The 26,817-nt window shown below is 39.7% G+C and overlaps 1 protein-coding gene across 1 annotated transcript in view; it reads left to right on the forward strand.

The window, feature by feature from the left end:
• Window positions 1–781: 781 nt before the first annotated feature.
• Window positions 782–26,817, forward strand: part of LOC145997446 (snake venom 5'-nucleotidase-like) — an 88,446-nt gene continuing 62,410 nt past the window's right edge. The window contains exons 1-2 of the mRNA XM_083134505.1: window positions 782–1,296; window positions 24,085–24,282. Coding sequence (XP_082990631.1) covers window positions 943–1,296; window positions 24,085–24,282 — 552 coding nt within the window. The 5' untranslated portion in view covers window positions 782–942. The remainder of the gene's footprint in view (window positions 1,297–24,084; window positions 24,283–26,817) is intronic.

A 26,817-nucleotide genomic window follows, 5' to 3' on the forward strand; every position in this document is an offset into this window, starting at 1 on the left:
GAATTTTCACAATTCTCGCGAGAGTCGCTGGGCGACTTTTTGCAAAAAAAATTTCAAAATTGAACTTTACGGCCGCTTAGATTGTGTTTGGAATGTTATGTTTTTCTCCATGCTGCATGGGAATAATAATTCAAATTATTATTAGTAGTAGACTATTGTTATTATTACGCGTATTATTACTGTCGCAGATATTTGACTATAATAAATTAGCTATTTTTAATTTTTTCTACAGCCTTTTCCATAATATTTCAAAAGCTCAAGGGGGGGGGGTTAAACCCGGTAACCCCCCCTTGCGTACGCCACTGATCCCAACCATTGTGAAAATACCTGCAGCGGGTATCGCACCCGGGACCCCTTGATTACAAGGCAAGAACGTGACCTGTACGCCATCTGGAAGTCCTCATGGTGTTCTTTGTGAATGTCCCTTCATCATATCATCGCTCATCGTCACGATTAGCAAAAAGTGGCAGAGAAGCTAAGCTAATGCGAAACAGTATCGCGCTACTTCCGTCCACCGCATTTAATCACGACAATGAGTGCCATCTCTTGTTCTAATGTTTATTTACAAGATAAGATAACACGAATGTCCATGTTGTTTTGTTTCTGTATCGGTGGGTCATAAGTTCAACTTACCTTAGCAAGCTAGTGACTCGAAAAACTTGATTTGTCACTTTTCTTCTCATGTTTAACCATTTAAAAAAATGATTGTACCACTCCTTTCTTCTCACATAGGTAACGTTAATCACTTGCTACAGATAGTGGCATCAACGATGATACGGACGATACTACAGCAATTCCCAGCGCATGCGCTTTAGCATTAAGTTTTCAGTGAAGCACACGTTACAGTTCAGTGGAGATGTAACCTCTCCTTGCCGCTAGCATTCGAAGCAAGCAAACCAGTCTGTGTCGCGTCACTGATAGCGAGCGGCTAGGTTGTTGAAAATGAGGAAAGTGCGGTGTCAAGTGTGTTTAAGGATATTTGTTGTGATATTGTGGCTGTTTCCGTGTCTAGTGCTATCCGAATTCGAGTTAGTTGTTCTTCACACAAATGACATGCATTCGAGGTTTGAACAAACAAGTAGATTCTCAGCGAAGTGCACAGAAACGGAGGCATCAGGTGGACACTGTTACGGCGGATTCGCACGTGTAGCTTACAAAGTGAATGAAATAAGGGGAAAGGAAAAGAATGTCGTGTTTCTGAACGCAGGTGATACTTACCAGGGGAATATTTGGTATGTTGTTCACCGGTGGAAAGTTGCTGCCCATTTTATTGAACTTCTTCGTCTTGATGCAATGGTAAGTCACTTTTTTATCTATTTTTTGGTATGTTTTGATTAAGCATTGTTATTTCCCGATGATGTAGTTGTCTGCTTGTAATCAAGGAGTCTCTGGTTCGATGCCCGCAGTGCTGAAAGTTGTTTCAGTCAATAGCCGAAACGCCAACCACAAATAACAATTAGTACTAAATGCAACACAAGATCTGTCATTTCAAGAAGTTAGGTTGATTGATTTGGTTTATTTTACTTTGCTTTTTTGCCACTTTTGACATTGTAGCGCGCTGTTTTTACCACTCCGTCGTAAACTAATAACACTTAATCCGAAATACGTACTTATTAATCGTAAGTCGTAACTCGTAAATACAGTAATTCTAACCTGAAATATTTTTCTTCCATTTAAATTATCAGGAATTGAGGTAAATGAAATCATGTAGAAACAATTACATTATTTAAACTTTAATGCACCCGGTAGAGGTACATCTATATTTCAGATTCAACTTTAAACTGTAGGTCCAGTTCCGATTAGCCAATCTGTGCATAAAGTGAACTTGAAATTTAACGAATTTGAAACTGGTACTTCCCCACCCCAATCTAATATAAGGTTACTATTTTAACCAATGTTGCATATAACTCTTCAAATATTTTGGTGCTTTGAAAGGGCAGAAATCGCTCACGATCCCCTGGGCCATAGGCGTGCGCACGGGGAAGCAATTCCCCCCCCCCCTAATCAAAAACGTCCGCAGATTTTTTTCCATGGAGGGGCAAGCAAGGATTTTTCCATTGGAAGTAAACGAAGCATATTCCCCTCATTATAGTGTTAGGGGAAGGATCCCTAGCCCCGGACGGCACTCAGCCGCGGACACCACATATTTCTACCTATTCGCGACAGTTGGCAGAAGCTGTCTGTTATCGGCAGTAGCGACTAACAGCGTACACGCCATAGTAAGAAGCATGTGGCTTTCACTCCGAGTGGAGCGTTGCAATAAGTAGGAGTGTGCTTTTTTGCCGAAAGTGGAAAATTTGTTGTGGCGAGAAATGAATTGTCATTGTTCGTAGTGAACTTACTGGTAAGTAATTTACGTTATCATTATGGTAAATAGTAAGGTGTGTTGTGTGTTGATGTATGCTGCAAAGGTGAAATTTATTCCTATGGAAACAGTTAGTAGCATTGTTTGTGGGTACATACGTCGCCCCTAGCCCCGGACAGCACTGAATGTTCTTAGAATGGCATTATAGTGTCCTATGTAGGCCTAATTGTTATTGTTTATATAAAACCAAATGAGCATACGAACAAATCGTAAAATAGTTTTAAATTATTTGCTGATACGATGTCACGAACTACAAACAGAGGTGCCTTGGGCGAGAAGGCTATGAAGAAAGCGCTAACCCCAAAGCTTCCACCTCTGGTGTTCAGACTACCTCCCAAGCTTCCACCTCTGGTGTTCAGACTACCTCCCAAGCTTCCACCTCTGGTGTTCAGACTACCTCCCAAGCTTCCACCTCTGGTGTTCAGCCTGCAGCAGGACGGGATGTGAGGCAAGGCGAATCAACTAAGAATGTTTCGTCTATTCTTCAGAAACTTTCACCACTTCCAGATGCATCGATGCGAAGACTTGTTTCGAGAAAACGTAAATCCCAGAGAAGTGAAGTACTTACTTCCACTCCATATAAAAATCAACTTTTGGACAAACAAAACACGCGCAGGAATTTAGGAAACAAAATACTGCGCTAAATTATAAGGGACGACGTTTAGATTACGAGGAGCGCACAAGTATGGAACAGGCAACTTCAGGCTGTAGGACAACGTGTTTAATCTGTGGAGAGGAATTCGAAGAAGATTGGATTCAGTGTGCCACCTGCAAGGGCTGGGCTCATGAGGCATGTGCAGAAATTCATCCCAGCAACCCCTACTACTATTTTGACGTATGTATTCAGACATGAGGATAGCAACAAACAAACAAATAAACTGTCCGGGGCTACCTCCCCAGTTTCGTATTCGAGACTTTACCGAACATCCAATTTCATGTGTGCTGTACCTCTCTGTTCATAGTTTCTGGGTGCACAAGGTAGTATAACTGTGTGGTATACTATTGTCCTTCACTATGTTGTTTATCATCTATTAAAATGTAATGGTTTTCCAGACCAGCTGTTTTTTTCATTAGTGTCCGGGGCTTGGGACCCTTCCCCTACCCTTTTAAAAAACACCACATGAGTTTGAAATTATCACTTCCTGCATCCCCATTATAATCATTCATGTAAATCACTGGGACTGAAATCATATTATATGTGTGAAATATGTACTTTTAGGTTGACATTCATTTTCCAGATGGCGCAGTGCTAGCGTCGTCGCCTTGTAATCAAGGGGTCCCGGGTTCGATTCCCGGTGGAGGCACATAGTGGTTCGGATCCCACTTTAAACTGTAGGTCCAGTCCCGATTAGCCTTACTGTGCATAAAGTGGACTTAAAACAACAAATCAATCCAATCATTTTCCATGGGGAGGTTGGCCATCCTAGCCCAGGGGTTTATCCAGGATTTTTCACTTGGGGGGGTGTTGAAAAATTTTGGGGGGGTGTAAGTTTGGGGATGTTAAGTGTATATTTTCGGCCGTTTTGAAAGTAATCGCCCTGATTCAACCCGTGCAGAGATGCTTCCGGAGTTTGGCAGAAACCCTACCCCCCCCCCCCCCTTACACTGGTTGGACAAAACACACGAGAGAATAATCAGGAACAAAAGCTAGTTAGATATAAATTAGGAACTTGTTATTTAATGATTAGGTTATTTTGTTTCACTTTTCCGCCACTTTTGTTTAATTGTGACGATGTGATGGAATTGATGAAGGGACACTCACGAAAAGGACCCATACCCGGGATTTGAACCTGGGACACCTGTCATCCTAACGCAATGTGGTAAACTCCTTTTTCTCCTCTTTTTTAATCAAAGGACAACTGCTCTACGGTAGTTATCCCTCTCTTTTTCGTATGCATCAGTTTTTACTCTATTCTCCGTTTTCATATTGAAGAGAAACACAAACATACATGTCTTACCCAGGATTCGAACCCGGGACCCCTGGCGTCGTAGTACGCTGTGTTAACCACTTCGCCACGTGAGTCGACGGACCACTACACCATGGAGGTCGATTACGAATTAGGAATACTTGCGCAATATTCTTTATTTGTGTTTGTATGTTTCTTGTGTTACGTTGAGGCGATTTGGATAGATGGCATTGATAAAGTGACACTCATGTCCACAACAGAATGTGAATTCGGAGCGTAAGGTAACAAGATGTAGGGTTGCTCATTCAACACAAACAGCAACCCAGGCAGTAATATTCCTTACACAGCACGCTAAGACGCCAGGGGTCCCGGGTTCGAATTCCGACCTGGGCATGGGTGTTTCTTGTGAGTGTGCCTTCATCAACTTCATCAATTTCATCACATCATCACTCGTCCTCATCGTCGAGTTTGGCCAAAAGTGAAAGAAATGCGACGCTAAATTACAAAAATCAAAAGAAAGCAATATTCTTTACTATCTCATGAATATATTGAAATCTTATTTTTAAGAACAATCACTTTTTGTGTAATCAAGAACTCGCAAAACTCAACCCTGCTGGATCATTGAAATACGCAGAGACATGACTTAGAACATACTCATTGATGTATGCATTTTTGTCTTACGCAAATAATTGTAAAATTCAGTAAATGCAAATATGTAATGTATAAATGATACTTCTGATATAATTGGTGAAGTTAAATATTATTCTAACACACGATAAACTTGAAACATTTCTATTTTTAAAAATACATCAAATTCAGGGTTCAAAAGTTTTAACAATAACTGAAATTGAAACATTATATAGTACATTGCATACTTGTATAAACATAATTTAAACATTACTGTCATTCTATTTTAATATTCATTTCATTATATTGCTGCACTGTACAGAAAGAGCTTTCATGTTATCTCATCTATTCTAATTCTCTTAAGACCACATATTTTGCACAATATATTTTATTCCATCAAACTGACTCAAAGTACTAAGAATATAAACACTTGGTTTCTTTCATCACTACAAAAGTGATTAGCCTAGTAGCAAAATTCATGTACAATTGGAAAATTTGGCAACTTCCAAGGCTAAATTATGCTCCTAAGTTCTTCCTTTTAATTTAATAATGTGTGTTTGCATTAATACCAATAACAAGATAATAAATCAAAATTTATGTGCATATTGAAAGCTATAGGGTAATTCATATAATTTGAAAAAAAAATACATATAACGATAAAATAGAATGATCACAACAAACGTCTAAGATTTGTTACAAAAAAAAAAAAGAAGTCTTTTGCACAGTGGGATGAATAAGTATTACCAGGAAAGTGCCCGCCACCATGCTTCAGAATTGAGACAAAACGTCAAAAAAGCTGTTGACAGGTTTCTTGCCAACATACGCAAAAATCCAGGTCTTTAAAACACGCACGGTGCAAGAGAAAAATTTAATGAAAATACTCATGTGCAGTTTGCCGAACAATACTTGTGCATCCCACTGTACGTGACTATTTCTTACAAGATCCTTGAAACTGACAATTGAAATTCTTAGAAAAGACTTCCAATCATAATTGTTGGTAAAATAAATATTTATATTCACTGATTTTTTTCATTGACATTGAAAAAGTTCAAAATAACTGTGGAAAGTTTTTCACGTCTGAGAAGAAAATTTAAGCAGAATTACATTCTCATAATAATTCGCAAACAATTCTCAGAATTAAAAGAAAAAAAAAGTACTATCATTTTCAATTTCTCACTGAAAAACTTTTCCGTCCGGAAACCTATCGCCTTGGCTTCTCCATCCACTTACAATAAGCTCTGTCAATTAAATTTCTATATGCTGTATTTTCTGCATCAGAAGCGTTTCTAATGTCTGGAATCTTCGGACCTTCAATAGAAATTTTCATTAGGGCATTCACATGCGCAGGAAGCAATCGGGATCTCTCTGAACAGAGAATTCTGTTCATTGTGGAAAAGGTCCTTTCTACACTTGCAGTTCCTAGAGGAAGGAGAAGAATTCTCGTTGCTGCTGCAGAAAGAGCAGGGAACATACATTTTTTTTCCTCTCTACATGAAAGGTTGAGCAGGTTTGATTGGGATGCCAGGTCTCCATTATATCTTCGATAAATATTGAATTCATCTTTCATGTCTTTTTCATTGGTACCACACAATTTTGAAATCTTCGTGAAATTTGGGTTATCTGGCTTTTCAAGAAAAATTTTATGGAAGTTTGCCATTTCTTCAAAATCGTCGGAAAACCTGATTTTCATGTTTTGTACAATATTATCTCTGTACTTCATGCCTAGATTCATTATCTCTTTCTCGCACATATTGTCATTTTCCATGTAGATGTTATTCTCCATTGCTTTTGAAATGATTTCATCGGATTCTGCCTTAATGTCCTTCATATGAATTTGAGCAATAGATTCTTGTACTGCTTTTACTAACGCCATGGCTTCTGTTATATTGCCCGTTGAAGACTGAAGGCTCTTACTCAAACGAGCCAGAGGACTCAAAAGGACTGACAAGAGTGTTAAGAAAAACACAGTTGATTTTTTCCGAAATATCAACAGGAGCCCACCAGCATCCGATGAATAATTTCCGGCTTCCATGTATATGTGCTCCAAAGCAACACATATCGATACATAATGCTGCACAACAACTTTCACGCTGCCTTCATACGACAACCACCTTGTTTCTCCGGGTTGAACGAGTTTGTGAGAGGTGCCATCTAAAATTTTCTCCGTTTCTTGAAGAACAGTCAGTCTTTTGTGGCTTCCTCTAAACATGCTGTACAATTTGTTAAGGGCACTCAGGACTCTCTTTATTTCAGCCATCTGTCGACAGCTGTGGACAAGAGATAACTGCAAAAGATGGCTTCTGCAGTGCACAAAGAGTAAGTTAGGAGAATACTCCCTTAATTTTGCCTGCACGCCATTTACTTTTCCTGAAAAATTAGCCCCACCATCGAATGATACAGCAGTTATGTTTTTAGGATCGAATCCAGCTTGTGTAAGTTCACCTATTAATGTTTTTGTAATATTTTCAGCCTTGGTGGATTCCAAAGGCACTGCGGACAAGAATGTCTCTTCAACCTGGTGCAGATCATCTCTAGACGATATGTGGCGAACACAAATGCTAAGCATTTCACGTCCGTTCACGTCTGTGCTTTCGTCTGCCATTACGGAATAACGCTGTATATCTCTTAAGCGTTCGGAAGTTAAATCTGTAACAGCTCCTCCGATTGCTTCGAGGAAGTCTGTTGTCGTGGTTGACGACAACCGGTGAGCATTCTGTGCACTGGCTCGAATTTTCCTTGCAAGCTCACCACTACCATCAACGAACGCAGCTGTGGACACTAAATTCGGCCAGTTACTTGTTGTGTGTGGAATTTCTGATCTAAAGAGATAATAACTTAATTTTAAAAGATCTTTTACTATGTTGGTTTCCTTTTGACTTTGATCATTTGCAAAACGTACTATTTGAGACCGAACGTTCACACCAGCTGATCTAGATGTCGATGCGGCACAAGACAGCATATGTAACCTACTTTTCTCGTGCTTCAATGCTTTGTCACCTAATTTTTTTGATGCAGATAATGGTACCAGGTTCGATACCCACGGTCCAGTTTTCATTGAACTACATTCTGAACATATGGTGCACTTATATCCTTCTGGGGTACGTTCAATCCACGGATAGACACTATACCAAGAACCCTTCCTGCTGTTTTCAGATGCACTAGTAACGGAGTGTCCTGCAATACCCGTTGGCAGTACAGTTTCTTCAGAATCTTCGCTAGAGGAATGTCCATTATTTTCTGGAATTCCATTGGGGGGATTCTTCATTGAATCTACTTGGACTTCATCTTCCTGAGAACGAGAAAGGGATGGGACCATTGTAATCAACTGTTACCAAAATATTAATTAATTAAATAACCATTTTCCTTCTTTGTTGTATCAGATGATAACTTTACATGGGTCTTAAGGTAATAGCCACCAGGATTTTTTCGTCATTTTACATTTGAAGGGCCAGGGGGAAAAACGATGAATGTTCATTCGAGACGATTTGCCAGGAAATGAAAAACAAAGTATTTCTTTTCATAAGTACGTTAATATATGCCAAAATAATAATGCGTTTTTCAGGCACTTCTCATCGTTTCCCAACCAAGGCCGTTCTCATTCTTACAGTACAGCTTCTGAACTATCAGATCGCGCTGCGATCTCAAAATGGGCGAAAAATCGACATTCATCGTTTTTCCCCCTGGGTCTTCATTTACAATTTGTTAACGCCCTTTAATATCGTATATTCGGCTGTTCCATTGTACTTCTTTCATCTATATCATATAATTATTATTCTTCGTTCATGATTCTTCATTTATAATTACATGAAATTAGATGAAAGAGAAATCAAAGCAACATCTGAATCTACACATTTGCGACCATGAGCAGTCCCAGGTTCGATACCCGGTGGAGGCACATGGCAGAGTGGTTCGGATCCCACTTTAAACTGTAGGTCCAGTCCCGATTAGCCTTACTGTGAATAAAAACACCAATTCAATCAAAATTGCGACCATGAGCAAATGTAATCAATCGGGAAAATGAGCAAATGCGATCAATGGGGGGAAATGCAGATAATTGCCATCACTTGCCTCTTTAGAAGTTGCAGGACGGACAATTCTGAACTAGATGAGCTTACTTTGAGCGCAAACACAAAGACATATGTTTTGTGAAAAGGTAAAATGAAGAAAATGTTCCTGGGGCCAGCTACAATTACAACGCATATGCATGAATCACAATTCACAACGGAGTAGTCAGCCTTCTTGATGGAGTAATTGTGCATTCACCACCTCATTTGAAACCATGGCATGAGAGCAGTAAGTCACGGGGAAACGAGAGGCTGGCGACAGCCTTACCAATTTGGAAATAAATACTAACAACGCCAAACCTGGCCTGACTAATCTATCCACGTAGGCATATAATAGCTTAAATAAACAACATTTAAACGGCCACACCCATTTACATGGTTATTTCTGCTACTATATGCCTACGTGGATAGGTTAGGCAGGTCAGGTTTGGTGCTCATAGTACATATATATCTTCCAAGTTTCTTACCCTGTCGCTGGTCGACTTCGCATATTTTCCGAAATTTCAGAAATCTTGGTGCTAGTATAGCATACCGCATACGTAGCGCGACGCCAGTGGTTCCGGGTTCGATTCCCGATCTGGGCATGGGTGTTCTTTGCGAGTGCCCTTTCATCACATCATCACTCATCACCAGCGTCGCGATTAGCCAAAAGTGGAGGAAAACGCGACGTTATATAATACAAATAAGAGGGGGAGTAGTAGATATGTTAATTTTTCCATTTCCTTGTGCCTTCTTTGGGGCGGAGGAGTTACGTAGCGACTATTCCTAAAAAAAATAAATGGGAATAGGGGGTAAGATACGTTAGACGAGATTGATCCTTCAATTGCAAGAAAAAATGTACGAATCTTTATGTGAACAGTTTTTCTTATCTCCACTTCATCTACCGTTCTTTAACAGACTTACATTGTAGAATTAATATAGAGATTGATATTTTGATCCTCTACGTGAGATGATGATATTGTCCTTACACCAGTTTGCATTATATGCATATTGGCCTAAGAAGATAGCACACGCTGAATCAGGCAAACTGTTTTCGAGAATCCAATCGGAAACTACGATCCACATGAAAATATGTTTACTAGAAGATTTGTTTTAAATAAAAGGACTCTTGGATTCGATTGGATTGATTTGTTGTTTTAAGTCCACTTTATGCACAGTAAGGCTAATCGGGACTGGACCTACAGTTTAAAGTGGGATCCGAACCACTATGTGCCTCCACCGGATATCGAACCCGGGACCCCTTGATTACAAGGCGACGACGCTACCACTGCGCCATCGGGGAGGCCCAAAATGACTCTTGAATGAGGTGAAAATGGACCCCCTTCCCCTTTCAGTACTTTCTAAGGGTGGACAAATGACACCTGCCTTATCTCGTTTATCCACTAACTTCAAGATTTTCCATATTTTCAGTTTGAACAATACATATTATCCTGTGACAAAGTTATACTCTCACTCTATATATCAAAACATAGTATATCTACATACTTATGGGCGTCCGCAGGATTTTTTCCAGGGAGGAGCAAGCACGGTATTATTTTCCAGAGGGGCAAAAAAGGCACATTTTCTACCATAATAGTGTTGTCCCCTCTAAAAACATTGCTTTATGTTCCAGCAATAATTAACAAATATTTTTGTGTCCGAAATGAAAATATATGTGTGAAATATATAATTTTTGTTGACTTTCATTCTCCAGGGGGGGCCATTCCTTTCCGGACGATTACATACTTGGGCATTTAGCGTAACAATGAGAGCTTTCTGCTGTGACGTCAGAACGCAAGGTTTCTGTCACATTGTGCGATAAAGGAGACCCAGAATTTCCCGTCAGCATGGCAATTGAACCAAGCTGATTGGTTCAACTAATGTTCATGGGATTCTCCCTGTCTGTCGTCGTGTCACTCGTGTGGCTTGGGGACGGTATTGCCACCCTCCCGATAAGAAAATGTGTTACAATTTATTATTAATAATAATTTATTATTTTCGGATAACTGTATTTTTGAGTTCAATTATACATCAACTTTTTGAACACTGAACTTCCGTTACTTATTATTCAAGTTACGTTATATCGATCATTTTTCCCCCATATAGTTGTTTACAATTGCTCAACAAACAAAATGCTTTTTTTTCACAGAACTTAAATCGTTCGAGAAAATTCGACGACTAAGATCAACGGCTTGCTTGTCTTATTTGTGACCCCTTAGGCCCTTACCATCAACTTTCTACCAATTTCCAGCTAGGGGCGGATCCAGAATTTGCAGTTGGGATTGGCGAAATTCGGTCGGGTGTCTTACTTCACCGAGAATAAATTCTAGCCTTTACTTGCACTGTTTTATGTAAAACAATATACAGTAGCCTACTATGAACAGGAAATAAGCTGACTTCCATGTTCGAGAGATTAGCGTACTGTTTTATAAAAAATTAGGTCCAGGGCTGGAATACATGTTATCACAATTGCTCCCACTTCCACGGTAAATTCAGCCAATAGATATAAGAAGTAGATTGAATAAACAAAGCACAAGGGGTCCTTGGTTCGATCCCCTTTTGAGACACATAGCACAGTGGTTCTGATCCAAATTTAAAGTGTAGATCCCATTCCGATTAACATGAGCATAAAGTGGGCTTAAATGAAACTTTAAACTTCTGATAAATGACAGAACCAGTAGCGGCGATTAGGGAGGGCGTGGGGGAAGTTCCCCCGACTTTTTACCACTTTTGCCCCAGAACTATGCTAAACCTTATCTACCAATGGAAAGTAAACTGTCCTTGCCCTTTTATTAAGGTAATAACAAAATATTCCTGTGAGGATAATAACATCTGCTTTGAAACAGATGAATGAATTTTGTCTCAAGTTTGTGAGCACCACTTACAACAAAGTTTTGTCTACGAGGAAAAGTGAGATATGCGTATTTGGTGGTCTTATTTGTTTCTGTTCTATTTTGGAATTCAGTGTTTTCGCTCAGCGGAAGGATTAGCCGCATCAGTGGTAGACTGAATTCGAAGTTCTCATGTTCGAGTCCTGGTGTGGGCTAGGGATGGCCAAACGGATCCGGATCCAAAGGTTACGGATCTGGATCCGGATCCGAGAGTTTGGTATCTCAATCCCATTATAATATTACCACACCTAAAAAGGTATTATGATCTTAAATTACAAAGAAATTTTTCATTAGTTAGTCCTACAAGATTTTTATTCAAGTGTTGTTCCTAAAATACTTGGCTACGCATCGGCTAACACACTCGTGCACAAAATAACCCTACTTGTTTAACATAAAATGTTAGAGGTGATTTTGTAAATGCCATTGAAATGAATATGTATTCATTCGAATGTATTGGAAATGGAAACACACATAAATTTGAGACATTCCATTCCAGGATGAAACCTTTAACACATTTAACAACATAGAAATGTTATACAAAAATTATACAATTGTTCTACAGTTACAGTTTTAAAAATTAAAATAAAACATTAAAATATATGCAGTGTTATATAATTACAAAGTTTAAGACTAACAAGGGAGGTTATCCAAGTCTCCCTCCGATTTCCATGAAACTTGGCAGGTGTATAGAGGGGCCCAAAGGAAGAAATACGTGTTTTTTTGTTTCAGCTAAAAAATTGTTTTAGGGGGCAAAAACTCCCTCAAATATCAAGATGAGGACAAATTGAAGTAAGGATCTGACCCCTGTGTCCACCTCCAATTTCCATGAAACTTGGCAGGTGTATAAAGGGACCGAAAGGAAGAAATGCGTGAATTTTTGTTTCGGCTAAAAAACTGTTTTAGGGAGCAAAACCCCCTCGAATGTCAAAATGAGGACAAATTTAAGTGGGCATTTGACCCCTGTGTCCCCCTCCGATTTTCATGAAAATTCGCAGGTGTATAGAGGGGCCCAAAGAAAGAAATACGTGTTTGTTTGTTTCAGCTAAAAGAACTGTTTTAGGGGGCAAAACCCGCCTCAAATGTCAAGATGAAGACAAATTGACGTGGGGATCTGACCCCTGTGTCCCCCTCCGATTTCCATAAAATTTGGCAGGTGTATAGAGGCGCCCTATGCCCCCTGTTTCTTCCTATGCCATATTTACGTGGTTTCGGGGTCAGATCCCCACTTCAATTTCTCCTCATCTTGACATTTGAGGGGAGAGGGTTGCCCCCTAAAACAGTTTCTTAGCTGAAACACAAAAACACGTACGTCTTCCATTGGGCCCCTCCATACACCTGCTAAATTTCATGGAAATCGGAGTGGCACACAGTGGTCAGATCCCCGCGTCAATTTGTCTTCATCTTGACATTTGAGGGTTTTTTGCCCCCAAAACAGTTTTTTTTATAGCTGAAACACCAAAAACACGTATTTCTTCCTTTGGGCCCCTCTATACACCTGCCAAGTTTCATGGAAATCGAAGGGGGAGACTTAGACCTCCCTTGTAAGTGTATTAATTACAAATCGCGCACGCGCGCACACACACACTATCTACCTATCTATCTATCTATATATATGTACCATATGTATGCATCCCTACCACGTAGTTGTTTGGAGCTTTCATTGTGTTGAAAATACTTTCTTTTTCCTTAGAATGTGATATATATATATATATATATATATATATATATATATATATATATGTGTGTGTGTGTGTGTGTGGGTGTGGGTGTGTGTGTGTGTGTGTGTGTGTGTATATATATATATATATTAGCAGGTAGCAATATGTTATGAACACATTCTTACTTTCCAAAGAAGCGCTCATGTGGGATGGCAAAACGGATCCGAAAGTTCTGGATCCGGAACCAACCGGATCCAGATTTCGGATCCGCTAGGATCCGAATCTGGCCATCCCTTGTGTGGGCATGGGTGTTTTTAAGAAAATCGACCTCCGTGGCCGAACACTTTTCTATTTTATCTGATTGCTTGTTCAGCAACCATTTGGCCTTAGAGCGAGGGCAACTACTCAAACCCCCTCCCCCACCTTAGCTACAACGTTTATTCTTTTACGAAGATAGAAACTCATAGAGACGTACACATAGTCACATACGTACAGCAATTATGGACATGAATGAATTACTTAGGTTCATCATTAAATATTTGACATTTTATATCGAATATTCAGTCGGTAAATTTTATATTGGTTACACTCAGTGGCGGCGATTGGGTTCTAAAACCGGTGGGGGGGAGGTGGCAAAACTGGGGGGAAGAGACAGTGCATTTCCCTTTGTATATAAGATTTAGCATAGTGCAGCGGAAAAAGTGGCGAAAAGTGGGGGGTGGGGGGCAACTGGCCCCTAGCTTCCCCTACTCGCCGCCACTGGTTACACTTATATATGTATATATATTACACTGTTTTCCTACTTACCACTTTCTGTTTCTTTCTGTCTCTAGTTTCATTCTCGCCCTGAGAATCTCTTTTCTTCTTCAGCCACTTCTGCATGAAAGTTTCAGCCATGGTCACCACAACACACGAACTAAGATCGTACACTGAGGCTGACCCAACCAAGACACTTGACTCCCTTTTCTGTCACTTCAAAATCCTCCACCTCCCACAAGTTACAAAAAAAACGAAAATTAGTGTTGCTAACCATATAACAGTGGAAGTGCGAGGAGAAGTCACAATAAGGAGTCAAACCTTAAACCTACATCTTTGAATGTCTTCCTTTATTTTTTTATCGTGTGTTTTTCATGAGAAAGAAACAAAAGAAAATGCAACAAAATATAAATTTCACTGACTCGGGGATTGATTTCACAAAATTTGTCATGTTTTATTTTAGGTGTTCAAACGCTGAACTGCCAACACTGTGTGCGGTACGATATGCTCTCTGGAAGGAGAGCAAGAGGTCAGTTTAACATTTACCAGATGGTAGTGTCCCTCAGGCGACCGCAGCTTTGTCAAAGGGGGTGACGTTTTCCAGGAAATGACCATGCAGAACATTCCACTGATTCCACCCTCCTTCCTTGACACTCTAGTTCCAGTTCAACGAAACTTCAAAAGGTCCACTGGATTACGATCCTTGCAGAGCTGTTCATATTGGAGAATTGCTATTGCTAATCTTGATACTGAAATTCATAATTACACACCCCCTGCAGGGGGGGTGTGCCATTTTCTGCTTGGGGGGGTGTTGGTCAAAATTTGGGGGGGTGTTAGGGGGTGTGGATAAATCACTGTCCTAGCCCACCCCCCTCCTCCCTTCGGACATCCATGCCCTATATACTTTCACTTAGTAAGAGTAGAGCAATCTTTCGCCGTTATTAAACTATATTATATTCAAAGAAAATGAAGTATTTTCAAGCCCATAAAAGTTCCAAGCAACTACGGGGGAAAGGTGTACATTATTTACTACATAATTGAACTATAATATGCCTAAATTACACTAAGGGGATTTTCGGTGAGTTGGGCCACACACTATATACGCCCCTGTTTCGTACCCATCAATAAAGTGGGGCCTCCCCGATGGCGTCGTCGCCTTGTAATCAAGGGGTCCCGGGTTCGATACCTGGTGGAAGCACATAGTGGTTCGAATACCACTTTAAACTCTAGGTCCAGTCCCGATTAGCCTTACTGTGCATAAAGTGGACGTAAAACACCAACTCAAACTCCTTCCCGACTGAACTTTCATCAAGGTTTTTTGCCCCCAAGAGCGGCAACATATAAACTATTAGGGGGGGGTTGCAAGATTGACAACAATATAATATGGAGAGCAGAAAGTGCCTTGCCGCCTCCGAAGTCAGCGCCGATGTTTTGCCCCCCCCCCCCCCCCCATGCCCTGGACTGCCAATATCAGGCGAAAACTAAGCATTTCATACCTTTAATTTAAATATTGAATTTATTCATACATAGGTATAGCTTATGAATTGCATATTGTTTTTATATATTAGCCCCATACACTTCTACAATTCCAGTGACACACTAAATTTTCGACAATATACGCATAGTGTTAGTTTTTTTTTTAATATATATATATATATGTATTACATTTATATTTATCTTAGTCTATATCCCAGCAAGTGCAATAACAGAAAAGATAAAACTGACTAATAAATAAAAATAAATAAACTGGGCCTTCAGTTCAGTTCAAAGTTGGATTCGAACCACGGGGTATCGAACCCGGTACCTTTTGATTGCAAGGTGATCTAAACTGTTAAATATAGAAATAATTGATATGAATAATATAGTATAATTAATGTACAGCAAGCACTATTTGCATCGAAATTGCGTAAATAAAAATTTTATTAGTTATATTTTTACTTGTAACTATGACATTTGTACCATCCTTGGCTTCTGTACGTTGTATCCCACCCATTATATCTTGTGTAAACGGTCTCTCTCCCCCCTCATTTGGGCACCTTTGAAGATCAGTGTCCTAGTCAGTGGCGTAGCATGGACATTTCGGGTGGGAACGCCAAGTCCGAAGGAAGAGTCGGCCCTTTCTTGCTTAATAATTTACTTATGGTATTAGTCGTCACGGGTATTATTTGCCTGAAGTAAGCTGGGTTTTCAATAAAACATCATCATTGCATGTTTTAGCTAGAAAATTAGATGCCTCACTATGCCACAGATGTTTTGAACTCTGGTGTTCTATACCTTTTTTATATCTTTCTGCATGACGCAAGTCATTAAAAACCTACCTGAATCACAAGCGCCTCTGCACAACAGTAGACGTCATTGTTGTGGTCGATCCAACTACTGATTGATTTGGTTTATTTTACTTCGCTTTTATACCACTTTTGGTTAATTGCGAATATGAATATAAGTGATAATATTGATTAAGGGACACTGACAAAGAACACCCGTGCTCACGCCGGGATTCGAACCAGGGACCTCTGTCGTCTTGGCGCACTGTGAAAAGCGGAGTGGATGATCCAAATATCGTACACTCTACTGACGTAACAGTGCCGATTAGTAATTCAGACCACTGTTTATTACATCTTGAGAATGCTGATAAACATTTTAAAATAATTTTCTCCAGAGACCATTCGATGTTAAGAGTTTTCAAATGAATGCTAAACATTTCCATTCACACAATGTTAAGTAGTTAGATAATAACGAAAAAATACAATAAGAAAATAATAGTTTTGCGGGTTAAGTGGTAGAGCAGCCACAGGCTGAATTTCTATCACGAGGACTTCACCAACTTATTTGACAAAAACTGTGTTGATCTTTTAGTTTCTAATACACATCGCTGTTCGTGCGATAAATTATACAATGCAGTGGCCATTAAGAAGCAGTATATTTGAGATTGGTAAAGTTACTTCAGTCAATATTGCGTATTGTAGCATCACATACCACGAGTTGCATGAGCGCGAAGAGCGAAGAACCGGGTAGGAATTCTGCCGCTGTGGTCTGCTTCAGAAGGCAGGAAGGGTCACATGAACCAATCACGGTAGACCTCTCGTACGCCGGCGTAAGAGAGCCCATTTACGCGCGTGCTGTAGAAATGGAAGCTTTCCCTCCATAAAGGCAGCAAGGAATATAGGAAGGAGTCCTGTACGCCGAACCTGCTCGGCGTCCGGCCGGGAAAGGCATTGAAAAGAGATGCTAGAACGAGTGTTGAGAGTGGAGCGTTGCAAGCGGATCGCGAAAAATAGCCATTATAATGCCATGAAGGTCAAACATATATGAAATTAGTCACGTTTTACTTTATAATCACAGCATTTAAGCATTTTTGAAATTTTAAATCTGGGAACGCCGGGCGTACGGGCGTACTATAACGCTACGCCACTGGTCCTAGTCAGATGATTTTGATCCGGTTCAAAAGTGGCTCTGCTTCTTTGATCATGGTTGTTGGGATTCTCTTCCTCTCTGCCTGTCATTCTTTCATTTTTCGTTTTCTTTTCTTCTCTCTCCTTTTTTTGTCTCTTTTCGGTAATTTCTCAATTCCCTTTCTTTCTCACTTTTTGTGTTTCTTTATCTCTTCCTCTCCATCTCTTCTCTCTCTTTTATTTCATTTCTTTTCTTATTACTTGGCGTTAATCAGTAGTACTCCTTTACCAGGTTGAGTACAGTGTTCATTTGGAATGACCGTGTGTTATGTCATGCGTTATCTTCAAACTGCTTGTACCCTTTTTGTGCAGTAATGTGAGTTGGGGATGGGGGAGATCGTTGTACGGGTGTCCATAAAGTCTCTTTACAACTTGAATATTTTATTCCAAACACACATGAAGAGATAATTAAATTAAATTTGTCACATGGTATCAGTATATGTTGAAGTTTTTTTTTTTTCATAACTTAATAAACCTCAATATGGGTACCATTGGTTGCACGAAGGACGTCAAGGCGAAAATCGATTTCGCGCTATGTCCGCTCTAGCATAGCCTCATCAATGGTGGCAATGACATTGGTGATCCTTTGCTTGAGGTCAGTAATGTTCCGTATCTTTGTTACTAGTTCTAAGGGCATTATGTCTCGTGAACGAGGTGAACAGGGAATAGAGCCATCCCGTCCAATCCACCTATCGGGAAATGTTTGGTCCAGGAAGTCACGGACATTTAATTCCCAATGTGGTGGTGCACCATCCTGTTGGTAAAGGACGGTAGGTTGAAGGTCAGCCAGTTGTGGTGTCACATATTCAGTCAAAAGGTCAAGGTAAACATTTGCAGTAATTGTTTGCTCCGCAAAGAAAAATGGACCAATGATTCGATTGAACATCAGTCCACACCAGACATTCACCTTTGGACCAGGCCCGTAGCCAGAATTGATCTTCAGGGGGCTCACGGGTTATCAGGGGGGGCTTGGTAAATCAAGTCCACTTTTCAAAAGTTTAACAGTGTTAAATGAAGGTAAATTATGTGTGTGTGAGAAGGGGGGTCATTAAGTTACATGAAGTTTAGAAATATCACACAAATACTACATTTTTCCTATATATTTTAAAATATCGCTTGAAGTGTTAATTGGCTGCTACTGAAATCATCCCTTACTACACACTCCATACTACGTTTGATGATACAGATATTTATATTACACAAGAAAAGATGGACAATATTCAATCAGAGTGCCTACCGTACATTCCACTCTCCGGCCAAAACAATAAAACTCCCCTTCGTTCCCAAAACTTTGGAGCTGTTAACCTTTGACGCAGATGCGGAAGGAATTTTCATAATGACATAAAAGTCACAGATTTCTGTATAAATGGGAGGTCGCAACAGGGGCAACGAAGGTACAGATAAAGAAGCTCCCCTGTGAAGGAACTCTCTGAAGTCTAGAGAAGAGAATCTCCTAAATTCTTGCCGCTACTTACACTTCTTATAAACAAGATGAACGAGTGTAATTAATAGCTGCTGTTCATGCTCCCTGAATTTGTCCTTCACCAAAGTTGTGAGCAAAATAATAACTGCTATCTACATTTTCACTTTTCACTGCAAACAAATTACAAAAAATAGTTTTACCTAATGTCAAGGAGGCTGACCTCAGTGCCAGGGGGGCTGGCGGTAGTTCCAGGGGGCTGAGCCCCAGATTCTCGCATTGTACGTGTTCAGTTTACCGGAAACATGAAATGTTGCCTCATCAGTATAACACACTCGGTTGAGGAACATTGCATCCTCCGATATTCGATGAAGCGTGTCCACTGCAAACATTTTGCGTTTCGGTTTATCATTGGGCTCGATGGCATGCAACAGTTGCACTTTATACGCATACAATCGCAGGTTGTGGTGTAGGACCTTGTGCACTGTTGATCGTGGTAGCTGTAACTGTCTGCCAGCAGTGCGAATGGATTTCTTTGGAGAATTAACAAAGGCTTGTCTTCCTCTGATACTCGTTTTCTTCCACTTCTTGCTTTATCAAAAATTGTACCTATCTCCGTGAATTTCCTGTGCCATTCACGAATTGATGGTCATGCTGGTGGTTGTTTCCCATACCTAGTCCTGAAGTTTCGCTGAGTCTGAGTGTCAATGAACCACACCACACATTGTGCCTTTTCTTACGGAGTAGCCATTTTTCTTTCGAGGGCCTCTCTTTCTTCACAATGTTACCTGAAATACACAAATTAACTATTAGTACAAACTTTAATAGTAAACGAGTACAATTAAAAAAAAAATCACTCAAATATCTCATCATTTGCATATGTAGTGAATTTTTGAAGTTGTAAAGGGATTTTATGGACACCCGGTATATTAGACGACAAACTAAAATATTACAGTAGTGGGCGATTTCCTTTTCGTCCCCCTCTTAATCCACCGCGCTTTCACCCTCCCAAAAAGTTAATCCAGTTTTCTGTAAACCCAAAATACGTTTCATCGGACAAAATTTTCCCTCAGTAACTTCTTCACTATAAAGACGGATCTTTTTGCTAAAGGCCTTGGCAACTATGCTCGCAGAGGCCTACTTTATTAACGAATGTTTCGCGACTTGCAATGAAGAGATTACTGTGTGTGTGTAGTTGTTTCTAAATCCTAATTGTTTCTTTATTACTCGTGCATGTCAAACGTGACATAGTCTAAACCCTGTTATAAAATTTTATTACAATTATACTCTTAAAGCAACGTTATAATTCCGTTCGAAGCTACAGTTTGCATGAAATTCTATTCCTTCTTTGTTATATTCATGATACAATTGTTTATTAACGTTATCAGGTAATTGCCACAAAAATTACTTTCGCACTGATCGTGTTATAACTTTATTTATCCATGTTATATTTCCAGAAGTTAGTTAATTTATTACAGTATCATTAGATGATTTAGAGGGGGGCACAAGGGCACGTGCCCGTCAAAAGAGACGGCTAAGTATGAAAAATAAAGCTATCATTATATCCAACGAACAACAAAAAATCGAGCAAAATAAAATATAATCCTTTAATGATATCATTTCCCAGGTTATCAGAGAAAATAAATGAAAGTTTTTCGTAGATAGGGTAATCTGTACTGGATATATTTGACATTGAAATGTACCCGCATCGGAAATCGAATCCGCGACGCCTTGATTACGAGTTGACTAACATTTAGTGTCTACCTACTTGCTCGCGTGATCATGTTTATCGTGTGCATTGTTAGAATTGTAGGGTCAAAAACGTTTCTTTGACACTCGATTATAGTACATCATTGTTTCATGTTAAGTTTCATAGAATGATTTTTTGTGCAATTTATAGTATGAAACAAAGTTTCCTTGATTATTAAAAGCTTACAAAACTTCCTGTTTGCCATGAACGTACTAAGGATTAACGAATATAAATAGGAGTACACACTTCATAACAGTTGAAATACTAACAATTTTGTGAAAAAATGGGGAGATTTAACTGAAGCATCATTAAAATTCGTAGAACTTTTTTCTTCAAAATACGTAACGTAATATTGCTAGTGTACCTGAAAAATGTTCATTTTTTTAAATATGGTGTCCTTGGTTTTGCACACATTGTCGGAGTCTCAAAGTAAATCCGCCCATGACGTTATGCCGACATATTGGTAACCTTTTTTCTGCCTGTCCTCTATGACTATGCCCCAGATGAAGAAACACTCTTCCAGCAAGATGGTTCAACTAGACATACTGCCAGAGTGTCTATGGATGTGCTTAGACTCGCATTTCCTGGTCGTCTCATCTGCACATTCGGCGATATTCCGTGGCCTGCCCTTTCACCCGATTCAAGGACAACCCTCCAAGAACCAGGGATAATTTGAAGGAGCGAATTCGGCAAGAGATCCACAACATTCCGTCGGAGATGCTACGAAGCGTCATGAGCGAATTTACTCTGAAACTCCGACAATGTGTGCAACACCTAGGGCGCCATCTTACTAACACCGTATTAAAAAAATGAACATTTTTCAGGTACACTAGTAATTTCAACTCGTGTACAGTACATTCATGTTCAAAAAATTAACTAATATTTGCTCTCTCTATTTTTTGTGATTTTTTTAAATCTTCCCGTTTGACTGCCTCACCCTATATAAACATCAGAATATTAGTACGTAGTATATACTGTACCTACGAGATTGTGCCTATCGCAGCTTATTTTAGTGCACTAAAACATGGCCTGTACGCATTCTCAAAATAAATAAAATTACTGTTTGCGATACCTTCATCTTTTGATACCATGGTCAGTGGTTACCGACTTTGGCGTGCCACCTGTAGGAGGTGGTATTATGAAGGAAGCTCTTTTTTGGCACCAGCCTTCCCATGGTTTTTGCAGTTTATATGTAACTCTAGGTAATAGATATGTACGAGGGCCACTATTTATATTTTGAGCCTTGGTAACACTGATTGAAGTTAGGCGCGATTTAACGTTTGCACGGAATCGTCTGGCATTATTGACCATAACGTACTTCAAATGTTTTGTCAATAGCTTCATTTGTGTTGTTTATGTTGCCTTGGAGATTGCGCGACAACAATAAAATGGAATTAACTCGTGAACATTTTCGTGCGATGATTTTTTACGATTTTCGACGTGGATTATCAAGACAAGAGAGCATCGATCAACTTACTTCCACATTTGGCGATGAAGCCCCATGCTTTGCCACTGTGAAACGCTGGTATAATGAATTTAATCGTGGCCGCCATTCGCTCACCGACGAGATTCGCGAAGGTCGTCCAAAATCAGGTGTTGTTCAAGAAAACATTGATGCTGTGCAAAACCTAATACTGCAAGATCGTCATGTGACATACTGTGAGATTGAGGCAACCATAGGCATTAGTTCCACCAGCATATATAAAATATTACATGATCATTTATCTGTGAGAAAGGTATGTTCTTGTTGGATCCCACACAATTTGACAAAAACTCAAAAAGACGCTCGCGTCAATTGGTGCAAACAAATGCTCAATAAATACAATCGTGGTGCTTCAAAAGACGTATATAAGATTGTAACAGGTGACGAATCATGGATATATGCATATGAGCCGGAACGTAAACAGCAGTCGACTGTATGGGTGTTTCAAGATTAACCCAATCCAACAAAAGTTGTTCGCGCTCGAACCACATCGAAACAAATGGTCACCTGTTTTTTCGGGAAAACTGGTCATGTGGCAACTGTGCCTTTAGAGGAACGTAGAACGGTCAACTCTGAATGGTACACAACAATTTGTTTGCCAGAGGTCTTCGGTCAAATTCGGAAAACAAACAAACGTCGTCGGATCATTCTTCATCAAGACGATGCCAGCTGTCACACATCTCGTCTAACAACCGACTTTATGAACAGTCAAAAAATCGAATTGATGGGTCATCCGCCGTACAGTCCTGATTTGGCACCCAATGACTTCTTCTTGTTCCCGAATGTCAAGAATAAATTGCGTGGACAACGATTTTCGTCGGCGGAAGACGCCGTTGATGCGTTCAAAAACCATATTATGGAGGTGTCTCAAGAAGATTGGAAAAACTGCTTTGACAAATGGTTCGAACGAATGCAAAAGTGTATTGACCATAAAGGAGAATACTTCGAAAAACAATAAAGCAGTTTTCAATGCGAAATTCCTGTTTTTTCATTGTTAGGCTCAAAATTTAAATAGTGACCCTCGTATATGTGTATGGTAGACAAAGAGCTGTTATGTGTTCTCGGATTCTCGCTCATGTAACATTAGTATCTACTATGTCGTGGTATTTATTTAGGTCACTATGCGCACGAATATCAATGAAAATCACTGTTGTCGGAGTTGTTGCAACGTGCGTAAAATTAGATATGGAAAGGTTATTAGTTTGTAAGCGGCACGACCTGTTCTCGATAAAATTTCTAGGACGTTCAATGCGTCCATGGGCATTAATGAGAGGCTAATTTTTAGTGGGATAGTACGCTATAGTAACAATATGAAGAAAGAATTCGTAAGTTTTGTAAGATTTATTCACTCTCCAGGGGACATACCTTACCTAGTCCATCCGTACAAGTGTTGTGGCTTTCAGACAGGAAATAATAAATGTCAGTGATAAGCGTGGATTTGTGTCACGTGGTTGCATACATACACTATGTTTTTCTTCTTCTTTGAGGATTCATAGCATTGAAACGAGCATATAAGTTCGCTTTATGCTCAGATATGGGTAATCGGGACTGGGCCTACAGTTTAAAGTGGGATCCGAACCATTGTGGCTCCACCGTGGATCAAATCTGTGACCCCTGGGTCTATAAACTGTAATAAACAGGCACTATTAGCCTAGCTAATCGTAAAAATGAAATTTTAAGGGAAACTTTCTTGACCTTTTTTGTTAAATGAATTATTTAATTTTCTTTCCAGTCCTTGGGCAACCATGAGTTTGACGATGGCATCGATGGACTGGTCCCATTCCTCAACAACGTGAGCGTTCCTGTCCTAGCGGCCAACATAGACACAGCCACGGAACCTGCTCTAGCTGCTAGAGTTCGACCTTCCGTTGTACTAGAAGTAGGTGGCACCAAGATTGGCGTAATTGGTTATGTCACCCCGGACACAAAGGTAAGCAGTGACATGAAAAGATCCTCTATATTTATCATAACTTGGTTGTGTTTCATAGTTGTGCCAACATCAGCGGTGAAGTGATCCGCGTAATTAGAGTAATGAGCCAAGAAGCCGGAGGTCATAGGTTCGTAACCTGGTTGCGGCATTGTGTTTGTCCCATTATCAGTTTCTTGTGTTCGCCATTCTTCCAAATCGTCGCGATTAACCCAGGAAGTAGAAAAAGACGGGACATAACCAAGATAGAAAGAAGAGTAGCGGTTGTAAGGTACTTATGGTTGGTATTGCAAAGTAACAAAGAAATTTACAATTATTCTTGGAATTTAGAAAGCAAAACACGTTAGTAAAGGAAGTTCCGAGGAAGCAAAGTAAACTTTTATCCGGATTTCTGATATTTTGATATTCGGATATCCGAATTATCCGAATACTCGGATTATCCGGATAGCTATCCGAAACACTCGAATGTGTTCATTATCCGTACGCAGTTTTATCGTTTATCCGTTTTACTGGCTCTCCGCATATTTTTTAAATGTGTGTTATATATGTACATATACACACACACACACACACACACACACACACACAGAGAGCATTCGCTACGAGACTCGGCGGCAAGCTGCCCGGCATCAGCATCAGCGCTTGTCTTTCCCGGTGAACGGGTCAGCGACAGTCGCTAGAGTCGGCTATTAACATTACAGTCTTCATATTGTGTACTAACCTTGACTACAGAAGGTGTTGAAAATGATGTCCCTCTGCTGCAACACATTCCTGGCATCTCCGAAGGAAATTGGCATTTACACGTGCAAGTTCGTCTACTGTAATTCTCCCGATTTTTCGTACAATACTCTTTTAACTCACGGATGGTGTGCGGATTGTCTTTGTATACTTTATTTCCCCATTTTTCTTTCCACTTTATTCACAACTGACCCTGTTACTCTAAACATTTGTACGAGGTTTAATATAAGCGACTGTCGCGGACCCGTTCACCGGGAAAGACAAGCGCTAATGCCGGGCCGCTTGCCGCCGAGTCTCGTAGCGAATGTCAAGGAATGCTCTGTATATATATTATTGCCTAAATGGAAAAAAGTTTTCCGCCTTAACAAAAGACGTGAGAGAGATAGCTACAGTTTAGAATATAACATTCTCAGTTTGGTGTCTATATCCTCTATTTGGTAATTGTTTCCTTAATTTCAGACACAATTCGTGTCAGAATAACTTATTGAACTTGAAAGAGTAAACAGCGATATGAATACAGAGATTATCTGAATAATCGGAAATCAGGGATATCCGTATTGTTCGGATGATCGAATTATTCGGATATCCTAATTATCAGTTACATCCGAAACGGACATCGGATAATTTGAAATCCGGATATCCATTATCCGGATTTTGTGGATTATCTTCCCTAAGCGGAAGATGCCACAAATAACGCGTTAGTAACACAAATACCGAAAAAGTAACTCATTAGTAACAGAAGTTAAGTATCGAGAAAATAACGCGTTACTTACACTCAGAGAACTAAATGCATCATATCCATTGATGCACCAGAATGCATCGATTGATGCACTAAAGTGTGTTTTATGGCTTCTTCAAAGAATCAGATTCACATTTGAGCATTTGGGTGCATTTTTGTATGTCGTGAAAGAAACACCAAAGTGCATAATTAGATTCAAGTGAGGATATATTACAGTCGAGATGCACTTCAATGCATCGGTTGATGCGTTTTGATGCCCCTTGATGCATTTTGATGCACCAGAATGCATCTTTCTCGATGATGCACTTCAATGTTTCGTCTGAGCTACATAAACTCTGTAGCTCAGACCTATCATGTATTGATTCGAAAAACTTACCATGTAGCCTACCTTTAGCATTTTTAAATATATTACTATTGTGTGTTACTAACACAATTTGTATAATATTCAATGAAACACTTGGGTTCGAACATTTTTATATTAACTCCATAACAACAATATATACACTGCCCTCCAGAAATTAAGCAACAACAAGAAAATGTGAGGTAAAAGAGAAAACAGTTGGAGAAAAGAGAAGAAGAGTGGTGGGCACGCTGAAAGGCAACGAATGCGTTAGGGAAAACAGGTGAGTCATAAAGTGCGATCATCGTGCCCTCGCACGGATTTCTGGCGTACCAGGTATTGGAGTCGAAGACGCGCGTGCAGGGAAGAGGTCACCATTTGTTGCTTAATTTATGGAGAGCAGTGTGTGTGTGTGTATATATATATATATATATATATAATTTGAAATTTATGGCTGTTTCAGCTCATGGCTTCATAACCTCCACTAATAACAAGACGAAACGTTTAAGTGCATCATCCAAAAAGATGCAAATATATAACATAACATGAATCAATTTGACATAAATGAAAAATAATAAAATTTTAAGAGAATACAGATACATTAACACACATACACACACACATATACACACGTGTACGTAAGCAATTTCCAAATCGAGACTAAAATAGCATGCACACAGGTTGAAATATTCGTTGTGTCAGATAAGCGTTTGCAAAATAC

The sequence above is a fragment of the Lepisma saccharinum genome, chromosome 13, assembly GCF_977018435.1.
Source record: "Lepisma saccharinum chromosome 13, izLepSacc3.1, whole genome shotgun sequence".
NCBI lineage: Eukaryota > Metazoa > Arthropoda > Insecta > Zygentoma > Lepismatidae > Lepisma > Lepisma saccharinum.